The sequence below is a fragment of the Tympanuchus pallidicinctus genome, unplaced genomic scaffold (assembly GCF_026119805.1).
Source record: "Tympanuchus pallidicinctus isolate F22 unplaced genomic scaffold, pur_lepc_1.0 scaffold22, whole genome shotgun sequence".
Lineage (NCBI taxonomy): Eukaryota > Metazoa > Chordata > Aves > Galliformes > Phasianidae > Tympanuchus > Tympanuchus pallidicinctus.
In genome coordinates this window covers 40762233-40785878 of record NW_026294739.1, presented here as the reverse complement: position 1 = coordinate 40785878, position 23646 = coordinate 40762233, and the positions used below count along the sequence as shown (strand labels likewise).

The window sequence follows — 23646 nt, the reverse complement described above, 5'->3', positions numbered from 1 at the left end:
CAATGGGGGATTCAAGTCCTGTCAGAAGACCTTGTGGAATCGTTTGTGCACAGGGATTCCTTGGAGAGAGGGGCTGCATTTTGGGAAGAAAGCAAGTCGGACATCAGCGGTGCATGACACCACCATTGGGAGCAGACAATGGCTGTTACTAATTCCTCTTTTTCCCTTGGGACAGCCAGGAGACAAGGGCATTTTCTATTCTCTCTGACCACTTTTCATTTTTCCTGTTCATCTATCTGTTCCTCTTGTTGGAACAGCCGATAGCAGCTGCCAGTTCCTGCTTTCTAAAGCTGCCTTTCCTTTTCCAGTCCATTTCTTCACCTCTCCGGATGACCACTAGTGTTTTGGTCTTCCCCTTATTGAGGCTGCCTCAGGATGTCTCTGGCTATCTGGTGCCGCTCTGCACTTCAAAGAATCTGGCCGTGCTTTACAAGGATGTTTCTTGCTCACTGGTCTAATGGTCAGAGAGGATCCCATGCTGGCACAGACATCTTCTGCCGGTGCCTTTGCAGACCCCTTCCATCAGCCTTTTCCCACATTCCCGAAGGCACACGGAGAGCTCTGCGCTGCACCAGAGGGCCTCCACTTGGAGGAAGGGCTTTTTGCTCTTCACAAGCCTGCAGCCCATTGAAACACGGTTTCCTTCGTCTTAGTGCCCTCTTCTGACAGCTGTGCAGAGCTCACAGCAGCTTTCAGGAAAGAAATTCAAGGTGTTTCACAGGTCCCTCTGGGGAGTCACTCAAGGCTCAGCTGGTGAAGGAGCCACAAGTGCACGGGAAGGGAAGAGGGAGGCTTTTGGCTGCAGGCTGATATTTTTCTTCATCCCTTATCCACTTCAGAAAGAGAACAGAATGAGGAGTAGAACGTGGGCGAGGGGTTCTGCCCTGGGCATAAGAGCTGTGCCATGGCTGTGGGAGGGCATGGATTTCCGTGGTGGGCTGCTGCCCAGGTTCTTCCTTCTCGTCTGAGATCGTACTGTCAGAAGGGAAGGGGCTGGATATGGAAATTGAGGGCAAAATGGCTCGTTTGCCTCAGGAACATCCAACCTGAGCCTCCCCTGGTGCAAGTGGAAGCCATGACCTCTTGTCCTATCCCTGTTACCTGGGAAAAGAGGCTGACCCATCCCACTTTTACACAGCTGAGACACAGAAAGGGAAAAAGACAATTTCATCATCCCTCTTTTCTCCCCCTCCCCAGAAAGTCGGTTCTGGGAATAAGTCTATTAAGCCCACCTCAAGAACAATGAAGAATAACAACTAATGCATGTTCAGGTTGAAAACCAAACAGTGGGGTGGGAAAGGGTGAGAGAAGGAGGGGAAAGATGGCCCAGACTGTTTCAAGTTGCCAACCTGATCTTGGAAGCAGGGAAAGTTATGGAGCAGATCATCCTGAGTGCCAGCATGTGGCACAGAGGGGACCATCAGGTGAAGAAAAAGCAGCCAGGCTGGCTAGACTGAATAGGGGCTAATGGATGGGGTTTGACCCAGCTGGCTGCCAGGCACTGGTGGTGTTCCCCATGGCTCAGTCTGGAGCCAGTTTTGTTTCACAGTTCTGCCAGTGATATGGATGAGGGAATGGAAAGATCCTGAGGAAGGTGAAAAGACAACACCAAGTTAGGTGGCAGTGTCAAAACACTTGAGGGTAGGAAGGCTCTGCAGAGGGATCTGGATAGTCTGGATCAATAGACCAAGTCCAATTGCATGACATTGCACAGGGATGGGCGCCACGTCTTGCACCTGGATCACAACAACCCCGTGCAGTGTTATGTGGTCGGGGAAGAGCGGCTGGAAGGTGCCTGGTAGAGAAGAACCTGGATGTGCTGGTTGACAGGTGGCTGAACATGAGGCAGAATGTGCTCAGATGGGCAAGAAGGCCAACGGCTTCCTGACCTGCACTGGAAATAGTCTGGCCAAGAGGACTAAGGAAGTGACCGTCGCATTGCATGTGGCACTGGTGAGACTGCATCTCCAATGCTGGGCTCAGTTTTGGGCCCCTGACTGCCAGAAGGATCTTGAGTTGCCGGAGTGAGTGCAGAGAAGGGCAGTGCAGCAGATGCAGGAGTTATGGGGAGACACCGAGGGCATGGGGCTTGTTTGGTTTGGAGAAGAGGAGACTGAGGTGAGACCTCACAGCTCCCTACGGCTCCCTGAAGGGGTGCAACAGGGAGGAGGTGTCGGTCTCTTTTGTGAGGTGTGGAGCAATAGCACATGAGTGGGAGCAGCTGCCAGTTGTGTTCAAGAGGTTTCTGTTGGATATTAGTTATAATGTCTTCATGTAAAATTTTTTGCCAAACATCGGAACAGGCTGAGCTGCAAGGGGCTGGCCGGGATGGGGAGGAGGGACTGGGAGGGACAAAGGCCCGGCCTTGCAAATGTGCCATCCCCTGTGAACGCTGCGGTGGCCGGAGACACTTTGTACCCTCAGAGATCTGCCCACGGGCGGCCAAAGGCATTGATGTGTTTGGTGAGTGAGCACAGCGTGCGTGCGGCAGGTGACGCCAGTGGCGGACACAGCAGGCTCCCTGCAAAACCACGGCCGTGCCTTGGGTCGGAAGGGAGGTTGCCGCATCACAGCGCAGAGCACTGAGCCCGCTGTGATCGCTGCCGGCCCCTGCTTGGCTTGTGTTCTCCCCGTGTTCCGACAGCTGAGGGCAGGGCTGCAGCTGTGAGTTCGCAGCACCCCCCTGCTTGCCCCCGTGGTGGAGGCGATGGGGGGCCTCAGTGGGCCGTCCTGAGCATCTCCCAAAGGCCCAAATGGGAGCCTGGATAGCTCAGTTGGGAGAGCATCAGACTTTTAATCTGAGGGTCCAGGGTTCAAGCCCCTGTTCAGGCGAAGCTTTTATCCTTTCAGCGGGACGGAGGGCAGCCGGAGCAACGCTGCACGGCGCAGCCTGGCCCACGCGCTGCCTCCTCACTCTTTTCCCTCCCGGGCGCTCTGGAGAGGAGGAGCTCGTGCCACACGCTCAGAAGCCTCCTGCTGCCCCCTCTCTGCAGCTCTGCAGCTCTTCACCAATCACTCGCCTTTGCTCAAACATCCTGACAAAACACCACTTCTCTGCAGGACCTGCTCGCTTCCGTCCTTAGCCAGAACGGAGCTCAGCGCTCCGCAGACGTCCCAGGAGTCTGACTGGAAAAGGGCTGCCTGCCTGCACGCGTGTCCACGGCTTGGAACTGGGGGGACTCTGATGGAGCTGAGCTCCTGAACCTGCTGGGGCAGCCCAAGGTGAGAGCAGGGAGCTGGACGTCCGGTGACTCGGTCTGCTTAGACTGTGTCCCTACCTGGGGGGGTCTCAGTCTCCCCTGGGGCAATCTTATCAGTCTGCACTGTCCTCAGCCACTCATAGTGATTATAATATCATTATTATCTTATTTGATCTTCCTTCTGGGATGTCCTTGTTCCTCAATGGCCCCTCCTGGGGTGGCTTCGTCGCAGGTGCTAACCTGCACTCAGCTGGCACCTCCCCAGTTATGCAGCACTGCTGGCAAATTGCAGACTGCCTTGGTGAGCACTTGCACCGTCTCTGTTGGCTGTATCTCATAGGCCACACAGACTTACAAATCTTCAAAACAAGTTTGAGGTCACTTCCTATTTCCCACTGAGCCCAAGGGCTGCCTCTCACTCCCTGTCGTCCCCTTACAACTCAGGGGTCTGGGTACCCTCAGAACAACTGGTCTTTCTAATAAAGACTAAAGCAGAAAAGGCACGAAGCACGTCAGCATCCTCCCCATCTGCGCCCCAGGCACAGAAGAGCTGGAGCTGGACAGAGATTGGCATCGTAAAGCCAATAGCCTTGATGAAAAGCAGCACCTTTACTACTGCTTTCACAGCAGAGTGAACATAATGGAGATGACTGTGCCATGCCCATGCTCCTCAGCCTGACAAACAAAGGGATATTTCTCAAGGTTTCTGTAGTGACTTTGCAATTGCCCTTTGTGCACATATGTAGATGGGTGTGAACACTGAGCTTTCAGCCACAGAGAGTTTGGAAGGTGCAATCATGCCCCAACTCCTGACAGAAAGCTTCTCTATGTGACATATGGCTGTCAGAGGGCCTGTGGGACAGGATACACCAATGGCCTTTCACCACACTGAAAAATACTGCTTCTGTTCATCCTAAAGCTCAGACCGTGCAAGAACGTTCCACCCCTCTACAGCTGAGCCTTGGGGACAGCAGCTTGTGACAAGACTCCACTGCCACCCCAGCAAGGCTGACTGTTCTCTTCTAGGTGTGTTCATGCCAGGCTGGACTATGACCCCTGCTAAAAGAATGCTTGTTTAGGATTTTATAATGCAGCGTGAGGCCCCTGAGCAAAGTCAACAGTATAACATTACAGCTCCAAAACAATGGAAAGGTTCAAAACCAACATGACACAGCAGAAACAGGAGAGATGAAAGAGCTGGTTGTGGCTTTATCTGGTTCTGAGGCACACTGAACTTTTCTATCACACTGTGGAAAACCATGGAAGACAATTCTGCCAAAGCGGAGTGCATTCTTTTGCACACTCCTGGGCACAGCAGGGCTTTGGAGCAGTTCTGGCAGCCTGGATGGGGGGAAGATGCTCTGCTTGACTCTACCGCCAAGACAACGCAATGGCAGAAGCCAATATACCTGCACTGTTCAGTGACTACAGCACTGCTCATCAGCCCGTCAGCCTGTGCCCCTGCCTTTGGACTCAGTGCTCCAAAGAACAACTCTGCCAACGGAAACACTGGACATGGGGCATTCGCTTGGAAGAAAGGAAAGCACAGAACACCAACTTGTGGCCATCTGAGCAACAATCTGACTGCGACAGACAGGGAAAGGGGAAGAGATCACCTCAGACTGGTTGATGCATGGCTGCGATCTGCTACACCCATCTGGCTTGAGATGCAGGTGCAGCAGCTCAGTGGAAGTCCTGCAGACCCACGGGGCATCGTGTCTCCTTCCCACTTGCTGCTTCCACTGTCTGCACACAGCAAAGCTTCTCCTGGCCAGGGCTGCTGCTGGCTTCTGATTTAGGAGGTCAGGCATCACCAGACAGCCAGATTGTCCTTAAAAAACAAACAGACTTTGGCCCTTTAGTAAGGCTGGATCCCAGCCAGGAGCTTCTCCCTGGACAGTTCAGACCAGGCAAGATTGTACCCAGAAACGAGGGTTTGTGCAGCTCAGTGTGGGTGGGGTGTAAGTCCAGCAAGCTACAAGAAGCATTTGGGCACTGAGCAAACAAGGTGCGCAGAGCAGAAGCAGGAGAAGCAACATGGGAGAGCTGCGTGTCCGCTCCGCTCTGGTGACTGGGGCCAACCGGGGAATCGGCCTCGGGCTCGTCCAGCACCTGCTGGCATTGCCAAACCCACCTGAGTGGGTCTTTGCAACTTGTCGCGACCCCAAGGGACAGCGAGCGCAGGTGAGGCTGGAGCTGAGGTGGGGGACAGCAGGGCTGCTGCAGGAGGGGGGATGTGGGAGGGTCTCCGCCAGGGAGCTGCAGCCCTGGACCTCAGGCACAAGAGAAATGGGGTGGGATGCAAGCAACGGCGTGCCCAGGGCTCAAGAAGGGAGCTGCTGCCGCTGCCTGGCACCGTGTGCCCCAGGGCTGCAGGCAAAGGGCTGGTGTTGGCTGAGCAGCTCAGAGTGCGACACAAGGCTCACATCAGCCGTCTTCTACAGGAGCTGCAGAAATTGGCCTCCAAGCACCCCAACCTGGTCATCGTCCCGCTCGGTAGGTGACACAGCTGGAGCACAAGGCTGCCTCCCTGGGCTCCCTGCTCTGCCAGCACGCCGTCCTCCCCCATCCCTGGTGCAGGGCTCTGTCCCAGCACTGTGCCTGCTGGCAGACACCGAGGGCAGCGGGCGCTCACCTCCCCACCTCGCCTCTGCAGAAGTCACCGATCCCGCCAGCATCAAGGCGGCCGCAGCCAGCGTCGGGGAGCGCCTCAAGGGCTCGGGGCTGAACCTCCTCATCAACAACGCTGGGATTGCAAAGATAAATTCAATTGACAATGAAACACTGAAGGACATGGTCGAGGTGTACACCACCAACACCATCGCACCTCTGCTGGTCAGCCAGGTAATGTGCTCACCCACAGCTCCAGGAACATCCCTGTACTGCATCCCTGAGATCTTTGGTGGAGGAAAGAAGGGCCATTGGGATCGGACCTTCCTCTTCTTTCCGCCTTCAGAGTCCTTGCCTTTGTGTGCAGACCAGTGCTCTTTAGGTCTCAATCTGGTCTCTTGCTGTCTGAGGGCTGTGCTCAGAGCTTCCACGTTTTTCAGACTTGACTGAGACCAGGCAGCAAGCAGAAGACCTTGGCACTTTGGAGCCTAGGGCAACTTAGTGCAAAATGATAACAGCCCAGGTCTGCGAGCCCATGCCAGAGAGCAGAGTATCAGGATTTGAGCCAGAAGAACAAGAATTTGCCCTCTGACTTTGTTCAGCGCTGGAGGGTGGCTGGGCGTTGCCAAGGGCTGATCACAGGTTGTCCGCTGTCCCTCACTGCAGATCCCCAGAAGCCCCTGAACAAAGTCTTGGGCAATAGGCGCTGGGTGGCTCTGCTTGAGTGCGGGTGGCTGCACCAGGGGATCTACAGAGATATCTGCCAATAACAACTGCTCTCTGATTCTCTGGTTCTGATGCACCACATATGGAAGGAAATACGCTCTTCCAGTGAGCCTCCTCTGTGCATGCTGCTCCTTCCCTTCCCCACAGGCGTTCCTGCCTCTGCTGAAGAAGGCAGCCCAGGGCAGCATGGGCTCGGGGATGAGCTGCAGCAAGGCAGCCATCGTCAACATTTCCAGCATTGGGGGTTCGATCAAAGAAATGTTTTCATGGGACATTACAAACTGCGTGTCTTACCGGTGCAGCAAGGTATGTGTTGGATATGAGCCCAAACTTCTCAGCAAATGACTGCATAATCCCTCCAGTGTCATCTCAGTCAGTCTCTTGCAACTCTGTCCACTGTGACAGAGCTTCAGTCAGTCACTGGCTTCCTCTCACTTCACATTCCTGTTAGTGGTCCCAAGCCCCACTGCAGAGGACCATGCTGGGACAGATCTGCAAACCCCGGCCATGGGATCTGCACGTGTCCCCATGCTGCACCTTCTCATCCCCACCTGATCCCTGTGCTGTCTCCACAGGCTGCTCTCAACATGCTCTCCAGGTGCCAGTCCATGGGGTACCGGGATCACGGCATCCTCTGCGTCGCTTTCCATCCTGGCTGGGTGCAGACAGACATGGGGAACTCAGCAGGACACACGGTAGGAGCTTCCCCACGTTGGGTCCATGCACAGCCTGTGCTGGTCTCCCACGGAGGCTGCTGTCTCCCGGAGCCCTGCACCAAGGCCCCCTCAGGGTGCTGCTCCGTCAGCACCATGGCAGCTCTCCCTGCCCTGGGAGCCCTGCGCAGCGCCAGCCCCGGCTCCTGGCAGCCCCGCCGCCCGCCTTCCCAGCTCTCACCCTCCTCCCAGGGCTCTGCTTCCCCCTGGTCCCGGCCGCTGCCTTCCCGCAGCCGGGCTCCAGGGCACAGCCTGGGCAGCCCTTGGGCACACACGCCTGCGTTTCTCCCTCTGCCCTGCAGCCCCCCGTGACGGTGGATGCGAGCGTAGGAGGGATGCTGAAGGTGCTCTCCAAGCTCTCCGAGAAGGACAGCGGGTCCTTCCTGGACTGGGAAGGGAACGTTGTGGCCTGGTGAGGTGCTGGCCTGGCCTCGTGCCTGGATCCTGGCAGTGGCCCCTCTGCTGCTGCCTGAGCACTGCTAATTCCTCAATAAACCCATATCTGACAACAGCAAGGCTGCTGACTGTCTGTGAACACAACAGGCTCTGTGGAACTCCATGGAGAGCAGCCACGTCCCAGGTGTGTTCCATTCCTCATCTTTGTGCATCAGTATCCTGTGCTCCCAATCACAGCCACTGCCTGGTGTCCCCACCAGTGACAGATGTCACTGCTGGAAATGTCCCTTCAGGGAGTGAATGGAATTGGCATCAGACTCTGTCTTCAAAGCTGTGGGCAGCCCCAGGCTGGAAGGGCCAGGCTCTGACCAACACGGCCACCTCATAAGGGCCCAGGCAGTCAGGGAAACAAAGCAGAGAGCAGTCACTGCAGGCAGAGTTGGGGTGCAAGGTGCTGCATGCCGGGGTTGGGAATGGGTGTACAATTAATGAGTGTAGTGATGTCATCACTATGAAATATCAGAGAGTTTGACTAAGCAGGTTATTACACAAAAGAAAGAATAGATAGAGTCCATCACCTTGTCCCAGGCTCACTGTAAAACATCAAAGCAGGGATCTCCAGAAAGAAAACCTTCCCCACCTGTGCTCCCAGCAGTGACTCATTGCTCACCTCAGGTGATCAATCGGAGGTTCAGGCATGATTCAGCAATTCCCATGCACTGCGGAGTGCTGCCTATGTCCCTGGGTGGGTGCTGGTGACATGGGGGCTCAGCTGGTGTCCCCTGGGCAAGCAGTTGCCTTCCCAGTGGAGGAACGTGCCAGAGGTCCCTTGTGGACGGCTGTCTCCTTCACCAAGCTGCCCAGAGCCACAGCGACGTCCTGCACGCTCTGCTCCACCATCGCGTGTGTCTGCTGAAGGGGACAAGGACCTGAATGACCACTGTGGCCCAGGGTGGGCAGAGAGCTGAGTTGACCAACCAGGACGGAGTTTGGACTCAGGGTATGGAAGGTTTTGACCGTCAAGGTCACAAGTCCAGCCTGATTTACCAAATCCCATCACGAAACTGCGTCCCCAAGTCTCCCTTTCACACATCACCTTCATAACTCAGTGATGGGGAATCCACCGCTTTCCTGGTCAGGCCGTTGCACTGTTTGACAAAACTTCTCCATGAAGACATTCTTCCTAACGTCCAACAGGAACTTCCTGACACAACTGGGAGCTGCTCCCACTCATGTGCTATTGCTCCACACCTCACAAAAGAGACCGACACCTCCTCCCTGTTGCACCCCTTCAGGGAGCCGTAGGGAGCTGTGAGGTCTCACCTCAGTCTCCTCCAAACCAAACAAGCCCCATGCCCTCGGTGTCTCCCCATAACTCCTGCATCTGCTGCACTGCCCTTCTCTGCACTCACTCCAGCAACTCAAGATCCTTCTGGCAGTCAGGGGCCCAAAACTGAGCCCAGCATTGGAGATGCAGTCTCACCAGTGCCACATGCAATGCGACGGTCACTTCCTTAGTCCTCTTGGCCAGACTATTTCCAGTGCAGGTCAGGAAGCCGTTGGCCTTCTTGCCCATCTGAGCACATTCTGCCTCATGTTCAGCCACCTGTCAACCAGCACATCCAGGTTCTTCTCTACCAGGCACCTTCCAGCCGCTCTTCCCCGACCACATAACACTGCACGGGGTTGTTGTGATCCAGGTGCAAGACGTGGCGCCCATCCCTGTGCAATGTCATGCAATTGGAGAGGGTGTAAAATTACTAAAATCCAGTCTACCGTCATCCACAGCCTTTCCTTTGTCTACTAAGCGGGTTGTCTTGTCACAGAACAAGACTGGGTTCAGTCAGGCAGGACCCACCCTCCGTAAGACCACACTGGATGTTGTTGATCATCTGATGGTCCTCTGTGTGCCATATGTTGGCACTCAGGATGATCTGCTCCATAACGTTCCCTGCTTCCAAGATCAGGACGATGCTCTATGAGCTACACTTGATGGAACAAGCTATCTCAGTCTTGCATTTCCTCAGTCAGGTCTATAACTGTCCAGGATGGGTTTGCACAAACACATCCCTATCCCTTTTTAGGTCCGGTGTGTCCCTGCACAGTCTTTATGGATTTTTCTCTTTCTTCACGAGGCACAGCAAAAAGGCCTCGACCAGATACCTCTGAAGGAGCACACACCTTCCATATACCTTATCAGAACAGTTTACCATAACAAGCAAAGTCATTTCTGCCCGTTGCAAGGCTGGCTCCCAGCCTGGAGCTTTTCTCTGAACAGGTCAAAGAGCTGGAGATATTGAACTCAGAACCGAGGGTTTGCGCAGCTCAGTGTGGGTGGGGTGGAAGTCCAGCAAGCTGTAAGAAGCATTTGGGCACTGAGCAAACAACGTGTGCTGAGCAGAAGCAGGAGAAGCAACATGGGAGAGCTGCGTGTCCGCTCTGCTCTGGTGACTGGGGCCAACCGGGGAATCGGCCTGGGCTTTGTCCAGCACCTGCTGGCATTGCCAAACCCACCTGAGTGGGTCTTTGCAACTTGTCGCGACCCCAAGGGACAGCGAGCGCAGGTGAGGCTGGGCTGGAGCTGAGGTGGGGGACAGCAGGGCTGCTGCAGGAGGGGGGATGTGGGAGGGTCTCCACCAGGGAGCTGCAGCCCTGGACCTCAGGCACAGGAGAACTGGGGTGGGATGCAAGCAACGGAGCTGCTGCCACTGCCTGGCACCGTGTGCCCCAGGGCTGCAGGCAAAGGGCTGGTGTTGGCTGAGCAGCTCAGAGTGCGACACAAGGCTCACATCAGCCGTCTTCTACAGGAGCTGCAGAAATTGGCCTCCAAGCACCCCAACCTGGTCATCGTCCCGCTCGGTAGGTGACACAGCTGGAGCACAAGGCTGCCTCCCTGGGCTCCATCTCTGCCAGCACGCCGTCCTCCCCCATCCCTGGTGCAGGGCTCTGTCCCAGCACTGTGCCTGCTGGCAGACACCGAGGGCAGCGGGCGCTCACCTCCCCACCTCGCCTCTGCAGAAGTCACCGATCCCGCCAGCATCAAGGCGGCCGCAGCCAGCGTCGGGGAGCGCCTCAAGGGCTCGGGGCTGAACCTCCTCATCAACAACGCTGGGATCGTAAGGGCAAACACGCTTGACAATGAAACACTGAAGGACATGGCCGAGGTGTACACCACCAACACCATCGCACCTCTGCTGCTCTGCCAGGTAATGTGCTCACCCACAGCTCCAGGAACATCCCTGTACTGCATCCCTGAGGTCCTCAATGCAGGAAGGATGGGGCCCGTGGGACAGAGCCCTCCTCTACTCTCTCCCTGATGAGTTCCTGCCCTGGTGTCAGGTCCTGCACATTTCAGGTCCCACTCAGGTCCCTTGCTCTCAGGAGTAGGTGTTCAAATCAGTGCAGAATGGGCTGAGCTCAAGATGCCCATTCCGGTTGGGACCAGGAGGCAGGCTGAAGCATTTGGCACTCTGGAGCCTGGGGCCACAAGATAAGAGAAGAGTGCAGAGGTACAGGGCATGCCAGAGAGCAGAGGATCGTGATCTGAGCCAGGAGAACAAGAACTTGCACTCTGCCTTTCTTCTGAGCACTGATGGGCGGTTGAGTGTTGATACTGGCTGATTGCTGGTACTGTCCAATGTCCCTCCTTGGAGATGCTCAAAAGTCACCTGGACGTGATCGTGGGCAATGGGCTCTTGGTGACTCTGCTTGGGTAGGGGAGGTTGCACCAAATGATCTACAGAGATATCTGCAAACAACAACTGTTCTCTGATTCTGTTACTCTGATATGATCTACTATCGAAGGGAACAGGCTCACCCAATGAGCCTCCTCTGTGCATAATTCTTCCCCCCCACACAGGCATTCCTGCCACTGCTAAGGAAGGCAGCCCAGGAGAGCCCAGGCTCAGGGATGAGCTGCAGCAAGGCAGCCATTGTCAACCTTTCCAGCATTGGGGGTTCAATCAAAGAAGTCTATTTATGGGAAGCCATACAAGCTGTCTGTTACCGCTGCAGCAAGGTATGTGCTACGATCATTTTCCCCTCTGTTAATGACTTCAGCACCCCTCGAGTATATCATCTCTGAAAGTGTCTGCATCTCTCTGCTGTGGCTGAGCTCCTGACTTTTCATACACCTCTCTCACAGCACATTGTCCCAGTTCCCACCTCATTGCTGTGCTGTCTCCACAGGCTGCCCAGAACATGCTCACCAGGTGCCAGTCCATGGGGTACCGGGAACACGGCATCCTCTGCGTTGCTCTCCATCCCGGATGGGTGCAAACAGACATGGGGAACGCAGCTGGAGCCACGGTAGGAGCTTCCCCACTTTGGATCCATCTACAGCCTGTGCTGTGCTGCCCTGGACCCCTGCGCAGCGCCAGCCCCGGCTCCTGGCAGCCCCGCCGCCCGCCTTCCCAGCTCTCACTCTCCTCCCAGGGCTCTGCTTCCCCCTGGTCCCGGCCGCTGCCTTCCCGCAGCCGGGCTCCAGGGCACAGCCTGGGCAGCCCTTGGGCACACACGCCTGCGTTTCTCCCTCTGCCCTGCAGCCCCCCGTGACGGTGGACGCGAGCGTAGGAGGGATGCTGAAGGTGCTCTCCAAGCTCTCCGAGAAGGACAGCGGGTCCTTCCTGGACTGGGAAGGGAACGTTGTGGCCTGGTGAGGTGCTGGCCTGGCCTCGTGCCTGGATCCTGGCAGTGGCCCCTCTGCTGCTGCCTGACCTCTGCTTGCTCTTCAATAAACCCATATCTGTGAACAGCAATGCTCTTGTCTCCATCTCTTTCTACAACAGCCTCTGCTCCATGCTTGAAGCCCATGGAGTGCATCCACTTCCCGGGGGTGGATTTTCCACTCCTCAATTTTGTGTATAAGCAGTATCACTTGTATTCTGAGTGCTCAACACTGCATGTCCACACAGCACCCCTGTATTTTTCTCAGGCAACATGTCCCGTTTCTGTGGTCCATACACGTCCTTCTTTTCTCTCAGTCTGATCAGCAGGTCCTTGCCCCATCCTGCCGGCTTCCTGCCTCCTCTGCTTGTTTTCCTGCATGGAGGACACAGAGCTCTTGTGCTCTCTGCAAACTGTCCTGAAGACCGGCCGGTTTTCCTCCACTCCTTTGCCAGTAAGGTCATAATCCCAGGGGATCTCACCCAGTAGTTCTTTAAGTAGCCCAAACTTCGCTCTCATGACGCTCGGGGTCCTGACTGCTTTCTGCGAGGCCCGTCCTCCTCTACATCACAGACTCTCCCAGGAAGCACGGCCACTACAGCCCAGAGTGCCTCCCACCTTCAGCTCCTGAATGAGCTCCTCTGGGTTGGTGACAACCACGTCCCAGAAGGGTTCTTTTAGGACTGCTTTGCCGAATACCCAGGCCAGGAAGGTACCCTCAACACACTCCAGGCCTCTTCTATGGGATTTTTTGCATCCTGCCCTGTTGCTTTCCCAGCAGATGTCTGGGTGCTTGAAATCCTCCACCACATCGCCCCACTCAGTCAATTTGTAGCAGACCCTGACCGCTAGCTGCCCTTTATTGTCTGGTCCCTGTTTGTCACCCACCAGCTCACAACCTGATGGTGGCTGCTCCTCAGAGCAGCTCTTCACACGCTACCAACCCACTAACACACAGGGCAGTTCCCCCACCCGTCTCTCCCTGCCCATCTCTTCCAAAAAACTTGTAGCCCTCAGTGGCTGCGCTCCAGCCACGTGAATTATAGCTCATCTGTGACCACAGCTGGGCTGCACTTTTCTAATTGCACCATGGCTTCAGCTTCTCCTGCTTATCACCAAGGCCGCATGCTTTAGGGGTGTAAAGGCACTTCAGACAGGCTACTGGCAATATTACCTTCTAGGAAGAGCGCTCACAAGATCCTGTAAGATGAAACTGAGGATTTTTCCCCATTATTTTTCTATAATGACAGCATTTGCTGGGCCTTCTCCATTGCATACAACTCCCTCCCCTACCCCCAACAAATGCAGTTTAAATAGGGGCAATCCATCCAGACAGCTTGCTTCCCAGAACACCTCAGCTCCTCCTGCTCAGTTCTGTTCCACCTGCTGCCCACGTACCATGTGTACCATCAATGAATATACAGATGATATGATATATTCGGGAGCTGGACCTATGCAATTATTACACTAGAGCAGAAAAGGACACTCACCCTACTCTGGGCTCACATAGGAATCTCAGGTGGAGCAGATCCCCAGAAGAAATCCTTCCCCTCTGGCAGCCAGCTCTTCAATAGGTCTAGGAGGGCTGCAGCCAGGCTCCACCCCTTCCTGCAGCACTGGAGAATTGCCTTCAGCTGTGCTCCTCTGGCTGGCTCATGGCTCACCCAGGTGATCAATCAGAGGTTCAGGCCATGATTCAGCAGTTTCCTACACTCCACTCCTTCACGGCGTGAGCTGATGATCAGGTTGACTAAAGGGTGAGCTTTTCCTAATGCAGAGATCCGATATACTGCGACGCCTGTACAGTTTTCATTGCGACACATGTTGGTAAAATTCAAGATGTGTGATGATCAGTGAATGTTGATATTCTTTTATGGGCCAGTGCTCGATGACGTGACTGCAGGCATGCAGCCGTGAGGTGCAGGTCTGTCCTATGTTCCATCAGTCCCATGCAGACCATCACCGGGTGTTGTACTGGATCTGACAGCAACACTGGAACACTTTGATGGCACTTCATTCCTTCGGTGGTCCTGAAGGCTCACAGACTCACGAGGAGTAATACAGATGTTTCAGAGGTACCAGGAGGGGAAGGTCTGCTCTCCAGGGCGAGATACAGGCCGTATTTCTATCCTGGGTCAACGCTTCACTTGTACTGGCGCACGTCCTGGCCTGAACCACACCTTCTGGACAGATGTCTGCGGTGCATAACGATACCAGGCACCAAGGGAGGAGTCCTGATCTGCCACAGGGACACGATGGGGGTCCCTTTAGCAATGAAAATAGAAGTGTTGACCACAGGATCAGTAGGCCACGTACCTGTTACTGGAGGGACTGCTGAGCCTCCCACCTCCAACAGTCTCTCCCAAGGTGCAAGTAGGCCACACCACTTGGGTCCTACCTGCACCTTCCAAGGCCATTTTACTCTATGGGTGCCAGGATCTAAATTCTCAGGGGCAGGGAGCAGAATATTATTTTCGTTACCAATCTGGGGTCCTACCTGATGATCAGTGCCCGTAATTTGGATCCTAAGCGGGGTGGCCCATGTTGTCTGCAACATTCTCAGTTCTGTTCCACCTGCTGCCCACATACCATGACTCTCAAAGCCCTCTCGAGGATCACACAATCCAAAGCCATGATCGAGACACCATCCACGCAGCCAGTCACTTACCTGACCCATTCTGCTCCTTCTTTCCAGGTCCCAGCTGCCAAATAGGAGCAGAGAGGTGAACACTACCTGCATTCTTGATTACCTCAAGGTCCTCCCAAGAGATGTAAAGTCTCTTTCAACATTTGGCAGTGTCATTGCCACACCTCCTGAGAACCACGAGGACCCTTGCGCTACAGACCCTGCAATAGAGCCTGGTGAAAATGGCACCCCTGCTTTCTCACTGGCCCACCAAGCAGTGCCACAGCAAGGCATGTCTCATGTCATGGTCTGTACGGTTGCTTTCTCCGTTCTGGGCCATGGCGTATTTGTGTTCCTGGCTTCCCCATTTGCCTTAGTTTCCAAGTATCAAGGTGCTCCATGAAGCACACTCGATGCACGTGCCTTCTCACGTGCCTTCACCCATCGGCATAATTCAGTTGGGTTCACATGAACACATCCCTGCACGTTTCAAGGCCACATTTTAAGTTTGTGTTTCTGCACATTCTTTATGGCTGCCTCTCTCTCTCCATCTCCTGTGTGGGACAGGAAAAAGGGCCTGGACCAGGTGCTATTTCACCACATACAAACTCACCTTCCAAACTCCAAACCAGCACTTTGCCTTAAAAAGCAAAGTCATTTTTGCCCTCTGTAAGGCTGGCTCCCAGCCAGGAGCTGGGTCCGTGTCATTTCAAAGAGCTGCAGAGATTAAACAGCGATCCGAGGGTTTGCGCAAGCTCTGTGTGCATGGGGTGTAAGTCCAGCAAGCTATAAGAAGCATTTGGGCATTGAGCAATCAAGGTGCGCTGAGCAGAAGCAGGAGAAGCAACATGGGAGAGCTGCGTGTCCGCTCCGCTCTGGTGACTGGGGCCAACCGGGGAATCGGCCTGGGCTTTGTCCAGCACCTGCTGGCATTGCCAAACCCACCTGAGTGGGTCTTTGCAGGCTGCCGGGATCCCAAGGGACAGCGAGCGCAGGTGAGGCTGGGCTGGAGCTGAGGTGGGGGACAGCAGGGCTGCTGCAGGAGGGGGGATGTGGGAGGGTCTCCACCAGGGAGCTGCAGGCCTGGACCTCAGGCACAGGAGAACTGGGGTGGGATGCAAGCAACGGCGTGCCCAGGGCTCAAGAAGGGAGCTGCTGCCGCTGCCTGGCACCGTGTGCCCCAGGGCTGCAGGCAAAGGGCTGGTGTTGGCTGAGCAGCTCAGAGTGCGACACAAGGCTCACATCAGCCGTCTTCTACAGGAGCTGCAGAAATTGGCCTCCAAGCACCCCAACCTGGTCATCGTCCCGCTCGGTAGGTGACACAGCTGGAGCACAAGGCTGCCTCCCTGGGCTCCCTGCTCTGCCAGCACGCCATCCTCCCCCATCCCTGGTGCAGGGCTCTGTCCCAGCACTGTGCCTGCTGGCAGACACCGAGGGCAGCGGGCGCTCACCTCCCCACCTCGCCTCTGCAGAAGTCACCGATCCCGCCAGCATCAAGGCGGCCGCAGCCAGCGTCGGGGAGCGCCTCAAGGGCTCGGGGCTGAACCTCCTCATCAACAACGCTGGGATCGCACGGACAAACACGCTTGACAATGAAACACTGAAGGACATGGCCGAGGTGTACACCACCAACACCATCGCACCTCTGCTGGTCAGCCAGGTAACATGCTCACCCACAGCTCCAGGAACATCCCTGCATCCCTGAGATCTTTGGTGGAGGAAAGAAGGGGGCATTGGGATCGGACCTTCCTCTTCTTTCCGCCTTCAGAGTCCTTGCCTTTGTGTGCAGACCAGTGCTCTTTAGGTCTCAATCTGGTCTCTTGCTGTCTGAGGGCTGTGCTCAGAGCTTCCACGTTTTTCAGACTTGACTGAGACCAGGCAGCAAGCAGAAGACCTTGGCACTTTGGAGCCTAGGGCAACTTAGTGCAAAATGATAACAGCCCAGGTCTGCGAGCCCATGCCAGAGAGCAGAGTATCAGGATTTGAGCCAGAAGAACAAGAATTTGCTCTCTGACTTTGTTCAGCGCTGGAGGGTGGCTGGGCGTTGCCAAGGGCTGATCACAGGTTGTCCGCTGTCCCTCACTGCAGATCCCCAGAAGCCCCTGAACAAAGTCTTGGGCAATAGGCGCTGGGTGGCTCTGCTTGAGTGCAGGTGGCTGCACCAGGGGATCTACAGAGATATCTGCCAATAACAACTGCTCTCTGATTCTCTGGTTCTGATGCACCACATATGGAAGGAAATACGCTCTTCCAGTGAGCCTCCTCTGTGCATGTTGCTCCTTCCCTTCCCCACAGGCGTTCCTGCCTCTGCTGAAGAAAGCAGCCCAGGGCAGCACGGGCTCGGGGATGAGCTGCAGCAAGGCAGCCATCGTCAACATTACCAGCATTGTGGGTTCCATCAAAGAAATGTATTTATGGGACATGGCTCACTGCCTCTCTTACCGGTGCAGCAAGGTATGTGTTGGATATGAGCCCAAACTTCTCAGCAAATGACTGCATAATCCCTCCAGTGTCATCTCTGTCAGTCTCTTGCAACTCTGTCCACTGTGACAGAGCTTCAGTCAGTCACTGGCTTCCTCTCACTTCACATTCCTGTTAGTGGTCCCAAGCCCGACTGCAGAGGACCATGCTGGGACAGATCTGCAAACCCCGGCCATGGGATCTGCACGTGTCCCCATGCTGCACCTTCTCATCCCCACCTGATCCCTGTGCTGTCTCCACAGGCTGCTCTCAACATGCTCACCAGGTGCCAGTCCATGGGGTACCGCGAACACGGCATCTTCACTGTTGCTTTCCATCCTGGCTGGGTGCAGACAGACATGGGGAATGCAGGCGGACACACGGTAGGGGCTTCCCACCTTGAGTCCACCCACAGCCTGTGCTGGTCTCCCACGGAGGCTGCTGTCTCCCGGAGCCCTGCACCAAGACCCCCTCAGGGTGCTGCTCCGTCAGCACCATGGCAGCTCTCCCTGCCCTGGGAGCCCTGCGCAGCGCCAGCCCCGGCTCCTGGCAGCCCCGCCGCCCGCCTTCCCAGCTCTCACCCTCCTCCCAGGGCTCTGCTTCCCCCTGGTCCCGGCCGCTGCCTTCCCGCAGCCGGGCTCCAGGGCACAGCCTGGGCAGCCCTTGGGCACACACGCCTGCGTTTCTCCCTCTGCCCTGCAGGCCCCTGTGACGGTGGATGCGAGCGTAGGAGGGATGCTGAAGGTGCTCTCCAAGCTCTCCGAGAAGGACAGCGGGTCCTACCTGGACTGGGAAGGGAACGTTGTGCCCTGGTGAGGTGCTGGCCCGGCCTCGTGCCTGGATCCTGGCAGTGGCCCCTCTGCTGCTGCCTTCCCCCTCAATAAAACCATATCTGACAACAGCAAGGCTGCTGACTCTGTGACCACAGCAGTTCTGATGCACACTGGCAGCCCATGCAGGGCAGCCCCTTCCCACGCGCTCCCACTTCGCATCCACGAGCATCACAACAGACTGCTCCCAACCACAGCTGCTGACAGATGCCCCCTCCAGTGACAGCTGTCCCTGCTGGAAATGTCCTTCTCTGGAGTCAAGGGCCACGGGCCACTGTCCATCTTCATGAGCTGGGCTGCCCAGGGCTGGGGAAGCACGAGTACAGTGGGAGCACAGGATGCGTCCAGGAAGGGCTGCCCATGAGGGAACAGGTGGTTGGGGACACAGAGTAAGGCAGAGATGGAGTGAAGGGCTGTGCATCACCACGCATAGGCTGGGAAACAGGAAGAAGATGCTGCCCGTAGCCATGGGTGGGCAGGGGCTGCTGGGTGCTTCTGGGCAAGAGGGAGATATTTTCCAGGAAGAAGGGCTGTGGAGGTGGGAAATGGGGCTTTGCTCTGCAGAAAGCAAGAGCTGGCCATCTGAGTGCTTGCACTTCAAGTACCGTGTACCACATGGGTGTCCTAGGGCAGGTGGAGGGTCCCGTGATCCACCCTCCACGGGCAAACATCACCTAATCATCCCCTGCCCCCTCACCTTGCTGACACAGTATGGCAGTATGCGGGCTTCCAGCACCCGTGGCACCACCCAATGCAGGCCGCTTTGGCAGTCACATCGATTGCTACAGCGCAGCCCCTGCGCCCCTATGTCCTTCACTGCCTAGGAATCAGAGGCAAGGAGGAAGTTGGACTCAGGGTAAGGGATATGGGAATCACTGTTGTTGGAGAAGACCTTCAAGTTCACAAGTCCAACCTGATTTCAGAACCCCATCACTAAACTGTGTGCCCAAGAGCCACCTCCACACCTCTCCTTAATATCTCAGCGATGGGGAATCCACCACTTTCCTGGTCAGGCCGTTGCACTGTTTGACAAAACTTCTCCATGAAGACATTCTTCCTAACGTCCAACAGGAACTTCCTGACACAACTGGCAGCTGCTCCCACTCATGTGCTATTGCTCCACATCTCACAAAAGAGACCGACACCTCCTCCCTGTTGCACCCCTTCAGGGAGCCGTAGGGAGCTGTGAGGTCTCACCTCAGTCTCCTCTTCTCCAAACCAAACAAGCCCCATGCCCTCGGTGTCTCCCCATAACTCCTGCATCTGCTGCACTGCCCTTCTCTGCACTCACTCCGGCAACTCAAGATCCTTCTGGCAGTCAGGGGCCCAAAACTGAGCCCAGCATTGGAGATGCAGTCTCACCAGTGCCACATGCAATGCGACGGTCACTTCCTTAGTCCTCTTGGCCAGACTATTTCCAGTGCAGGTCAGGAAGCCGTTGGCCTTCTTGCCCATCTGAGCACATTCTGCCTCATGTTCAGCCACCTGTCAACCAGCACATCCAGGTTCTTCTCTACCAGGCACCTTCCAGCCGCTCTTCCCCGACCACATAACACTGCACGGGGTTGTTGTGATCCAGGTGCAAGACGTGGCGCCCATCCCTGTGGAATGTCATGCAATTGGAGAGGGTGTAAAATTACTAAAATCCAGTCTACCGTCATCCACAGCCTTTCCTTTGTCTACTAAGCGGGTTGTCTTGTCACAGAACAAGACTGGGTTCAGTCAGGCAGGACCCACCCTCCGTAAGACCACACTGGATGATTGTTGATCATTTGATGGTCCTCTGTGTGCCATATGTTGGCACTCAGGATGATCTGTTCCATAACGTTCCCTGCTTCCAAGATCAGGACGATGCTCTATGAGCTACACTTGATGGAACAAGCTATCTCAGTCTCGCATTTCCTCAGTCAGGTCTATAACTGTCCAGGATGGGTTTGCACAAACACATCCCGATCCCTTTTTAGGTCCGATGTGTCCCTGCACAGTCTTTATGGATTTTTCTCTTTCTTCACAAGGCACAGCAAAAAGGCCTCGACCAGATACCTCTGAAGGAGCACACACCTTCCATATACATTATCAGAACAGTTTACCATAAAAAGCAAAGTCATTTCTGCCCGTTGCAAGGCTGGCTCCCAGCCAGGAGCTTTTCCCTGAACAGGTCAAAGAGCTGGAGATATTGAACTCAGAACCGAGGGTTTGCGCAAGCTCAGTGTGAGTAGGCTATAAGTCGAGCAAGCTATAAGAAGCATTTGGGCACTGAGCAAACAACGTGTGCTGAGCAGAAGCAGGAGAAGCAACATGGGAGAGCTGCGTGTCCGCTCCGCTCTGGTGACTGGGGCCAACCGGGGAATCGGCCTGGGCTTTGTCCAGCACCTGCTGGCATTGCCAAACCCACCTGAGTGGGTCTTTGCAGGCTGCCGGGATCCCAAGGGACAGCGAGCGCAGGTGAGGCTGGGCTGGAGCTGAGGTGGGGGACAGCAGGGCTGCTGCAGGAGGGGGGATGTGGGAGGGTCTCCACCAGGGAGCTGCAGCCCTGGACCTCAGGCACAGGAGAACTGGGGTGGGATGCAAGCAATGGCGTGCCCAGGGCTCAAGAAGGGAGCTGCTGCCGCTGCCTGGCACCGTGTGCCCCAGGGCTGCAGGCAAAGGGCTGGTGTTGGCTGAGCAGCTCAGAGTGCGACACAAGGCTCACATCAGCCGTCTTCTACAGGAGCTGCAGAAATTGGCCTCCAAGCACCCCAACCTGGTCATCGTCCCGCTCGGTAGGTGACACAGCTGGAGCACAAGGCTGCCTCCCTGGGCTCCCTGCTCTGCCAGCACGCCGTCCTCCCCCATCCCTGGTGCAGGGCTCTGTCCCAGCACTGTGCCTGCTGGCAGACACCGAGGGCAGCGGGCGCTCACCTCCCCACCTCGCCTCTGCAGAAGTCACCGATCCCGCCAGCATCAAGGCGGCCGCAGCCAGCGTCGGGGAGCGCCTCAAGGGCTCGGGGCTGAACCTCCTCATCAACAACGCTGGGATAGGAAATAACAACTCACTTGACACAGAGACACTAGATGACATGCTCCATGTGTTCACTACCAACACCATTGCACCTCTATTGCTCAGCCAGGTAATGTGCTCACCTACACTGGGAACATTCTGCTCTGTGTCTCTGCATTTCCCCAGTGGAAAAAGTAAGGGGCCCGTGGGACAGAGCCCTGCTCTGCTCTTGTGCTGATGTCACGCGTGGTGCTCCTGAGATGCTCTGAAAAGTTGTGGATCAGGTGCTGTGGAGCTGGAATCCAGAGCAGGAGGAAAAGGAAGGCAGCTGCCATTGGGGCTGGTGCTTACACTGCTGCTGTGGAAGGAATTACAGAATTATCAGAATCCCAAGTTTGAAGAAGACCCATGGGAATCATCAGCTCCAACCCCTGGCTCCACATGGCCCCACTTGAAAGTCAAACCCTATGACCGATAGCAGTGCCCCAGCTCTCCCAGAGCTCCAGCAGCTCAGGGCCATGCGCACTGCCCTGGAGAGCTGTGCTGTGCCCACCATCCTCTGGTGCGGAACCTTTCCCTAATCCCTACCCAACATTCCCCTGGCGCAGCTCCATGCTGTTTTTTGGGTCCTGTTGCTGTCCCAAGAGCTCTGCCCCTCTGCTCCCTGTGAGGAGTTGTATGCCATAGGTCATGAGGGGCTGTAGGCCACAAGGGGCTGCAGCTGCCATGAGACCTCCCCTCAGCCTCCTCTGCTCTGTGCTGAGCAGACCCAGTGCCCTCAGCTCTCCTTGCACAGTGCCCTCAGACCCCTCCCCATCTCACAGCCCTCCTTTGGATGCTCAGTTATAGTTCTATGTCCTTCTTACACTGTGGCACCCAACCCAGTGCTCGAGGTGAGTTCTCCCCTTGCCCATCAGCAGGGCTGTGCCTGAGGCATCCCAGGACACGGTCAGCCCTTTTGGCTCCAGGCCATCTGCTGCCTCATGTTCACCTTGCCATCATCCAGACCTTCACTTCTCCCTTCTCCACAGGCGTTCCTGCCTCTTCTGAAGAAGGCAGCCCAAGAGAAGCCGGGCTCAGGGTTGAGCTGCAGCAAGGCAGCCATCATCAACATGTCCAGCACTGCTGGATCCATTCAGGACCTCTATCTGTGGCAGTACGGACAAGCGCTCTCATATCGTTGCAGCAAGGTGCTCTCAGTTGCTGGTTCCCCCTCATAACACACTCCCACGCCTGGCCCCAGGCTTAACCACAAGGGGCCATGTCAATATAGATCCTTTTTGGGACTGGGACTGCACGGGAAGACCATTGTGGGGTCCCTGTGCTGCACCTTCTCATCCCCACCTGATCCCTGTGCTGTCTCCACAGGCTGCTCTCAACATGCTCACCAGGTGCCAATCCATGGGGTACCGGGAACACGGCATCCTCTGTGTTGCTCTCCATCCCGGCTGGGTCAAAACAGACATGGGAGGCACATTAGAAGATAAGGTAAGAGCATTTCTGGCCAAGGTTTGGAAGAATCCCTTATAGTGGGAATGTGGAGCTCCCTGTGTATTGAAGGCTCCTGGATCGGCTGGGCCCTTGGGCTCACAGCTATTTTTCTCCCTCTGCCCCTGCAGTCCCGAGTGACAGTGGATGAAAGCGTAGGAGGGATGCTGAAGGTGCTCTCCAAGCTCTCTGAAAAGGACAGCGGGACCTTCCTGAACTGGGAAGGGAAAGTTATGGCCTGGTGAGATGCTGGCCAAGCCTTGGATTTTGACAGTGATCTCTTTGTTGCTACATTGACTTGTGGCACTGTCCTAACAAACTTGTGACTGTAAACAATGATTGCAGTGTATGTGCAGTCTGTGAGCCGCCCTCTTGCTCTTGTTTCAAGTACAATTTTCACAGTCTTCACCAATGCTTTGAGGCCTACATGACAGGATCCAGGCTCAGGCTGCCTTTTACCCAATGGGGGATTCAAGTCCTGTCAGAAGACCTTGTGGAAACGTTTGTGCACAGGGATTCCTTGGAGAGAGGGGCTGCATTTTGGGAAGAAAGCAAGTCGGACATCAGCGGTGCATGACACCACCATTGGGAGCAGACAATGGCTGTTACTAATTCCTCTTTTTCCCTTGGGACAGCCAGGAGACAAGGGCATTTTCTATTCTCTCTGACCACTTTTCATTTGTCCTGTTCATCTGTCTGTTCCTCTTCTTGGAACAGCCGATAGCAGCTGCCAGTTCCTGCTTTCTAAAGCTGCCTTTCCTTTTCCAGTCCATTTCTTCACCTCTCCGGATGACCATTAGTGTTTTGGTCTTCCCCTTATTGAGGCTGCCTCAGGATGTCTCTGGCTATCTGGTGCCGCTCTGCACTTCAAAGAATCTGGCCGTGCTTTACAAGGATGTTTCTTGCTCACTGGTCTAATGGTCAGAGAGGATCCCATGCTGGCACAGACATC

The 23646-nt window shown here is 55.7% G+C and overlaps 2 protein-coding genes, 1 long non-coding RNA gene and 1 other non-coding gene across 19 annotated transcripts in view; 3 read left to right on the top strand and 1 right to left on the bottom strand.

Moving 5' to 3' along the window:
* The window catches only part of LOC128082714 (uncharacterized), a 38796-nt gene extending 22756 nt beyond the window's left edge, over window positions 1-16040 (bottom strand). The window contains exons 1-2 of the long non-coding RNA XR_008207810.1: window positions 16026-16040; window positions 10160-10303 (exon numbers count right to left, since the gene is read on the bottom strand). This is a non-coding gene — a long non-coding RNA (uncharacterized LOC128082714). The remainder of the gene's footprint in view (window positions 1-10159; window positions 10304-16025) is intronic.
* TRNAK-UUU (transfer RNA lysine (anticodon UUU)) lies at window positions 2760-2832 on the top strand. Its single transcript has one exon. It is a non-coding gene; the product is annotated as a tRNA-Lys (tRNA).
* LOC128082706 (C-factor-like) lies at window positions 3215-18295 on the top strand. 16 transcript variants are annotated; one of them, XM_052687149.1, is made up of 7 exons: window positions 3215-5208; window positions 15756-15931; window positions 16197-16248; window positions 16409-16596; window positions 17232-17390; window positions 17660-17779; window positions 18099-18295. In XM_052687149.1, exons 2-7 carry the CDS (start codon window positions 15785-15787, stop codon window positions 18210-18212), a joined length of 780 nt encoding a protein of 259 aa, XP_052543109.1. In that variant the 5' UTR covers window positions 3215-5208; window positions 15756-15784; the 3' UTR covers window positions 18213-18295. The 16 variants fall into 16 exon arrangements, with proteins under 16 accessions (XP_052543109.1, XP_052543108.1, XP_052543106.1 ...); XM_052687144.1 differs by lacking the exons at window positions 15756-15931; window positions 16197-16248; window positions 16409-16596; window positions 17232-17390; window positions 17660-17779 and adding exons at window positions 5645-5696; window positions 5857-6044; window positions 6684-6842; window positions 7112-7231; window positions 7552-7632 and having other exon boundaries at window positions 3417-5384; window positions 18180-18295; XM_052687136.1 differs by lacking the exons at window positions 15756-15931; window positions 16197-16248; window positions 16409-16596; window positions 17232-17390; window positions 17660-17779 and adding exons at window positions 5645-5696; window positions 5857-6044; window positions 6684-6842; window positions 7112-7231; window positions 7552-7666 and having other exon boundaries at window positions 3423-5384; window positions 18214-18295.
* Window positions 18296-20442: 2147 nt separating this feature from the next.
* Window positions 20443-23033, top strand: LOC128082709 (C-factor-like). Its single transcript, XM_052687157.1, has 6 exons — window positions 20443-20671; window positions 20937-20988; window positions 21149-21336; window positions 22238-22396; window positions 22575-22694; window positions 22826-23033. The coding sequence occupies exons 1-6, from the start codon at window positions 20525-20527 to the stop codon at window positions 22937-22939; spliced, it is 780 nt and encodes a 259-aa protein (XP_052543117.1). The 5' UTR covers window positions 20443-20524; the 3' UTR covers window positions 22940-23033.
* The last annotated feature ends 613 nt before the right edge of the window (window positions 23034-23646 follow it).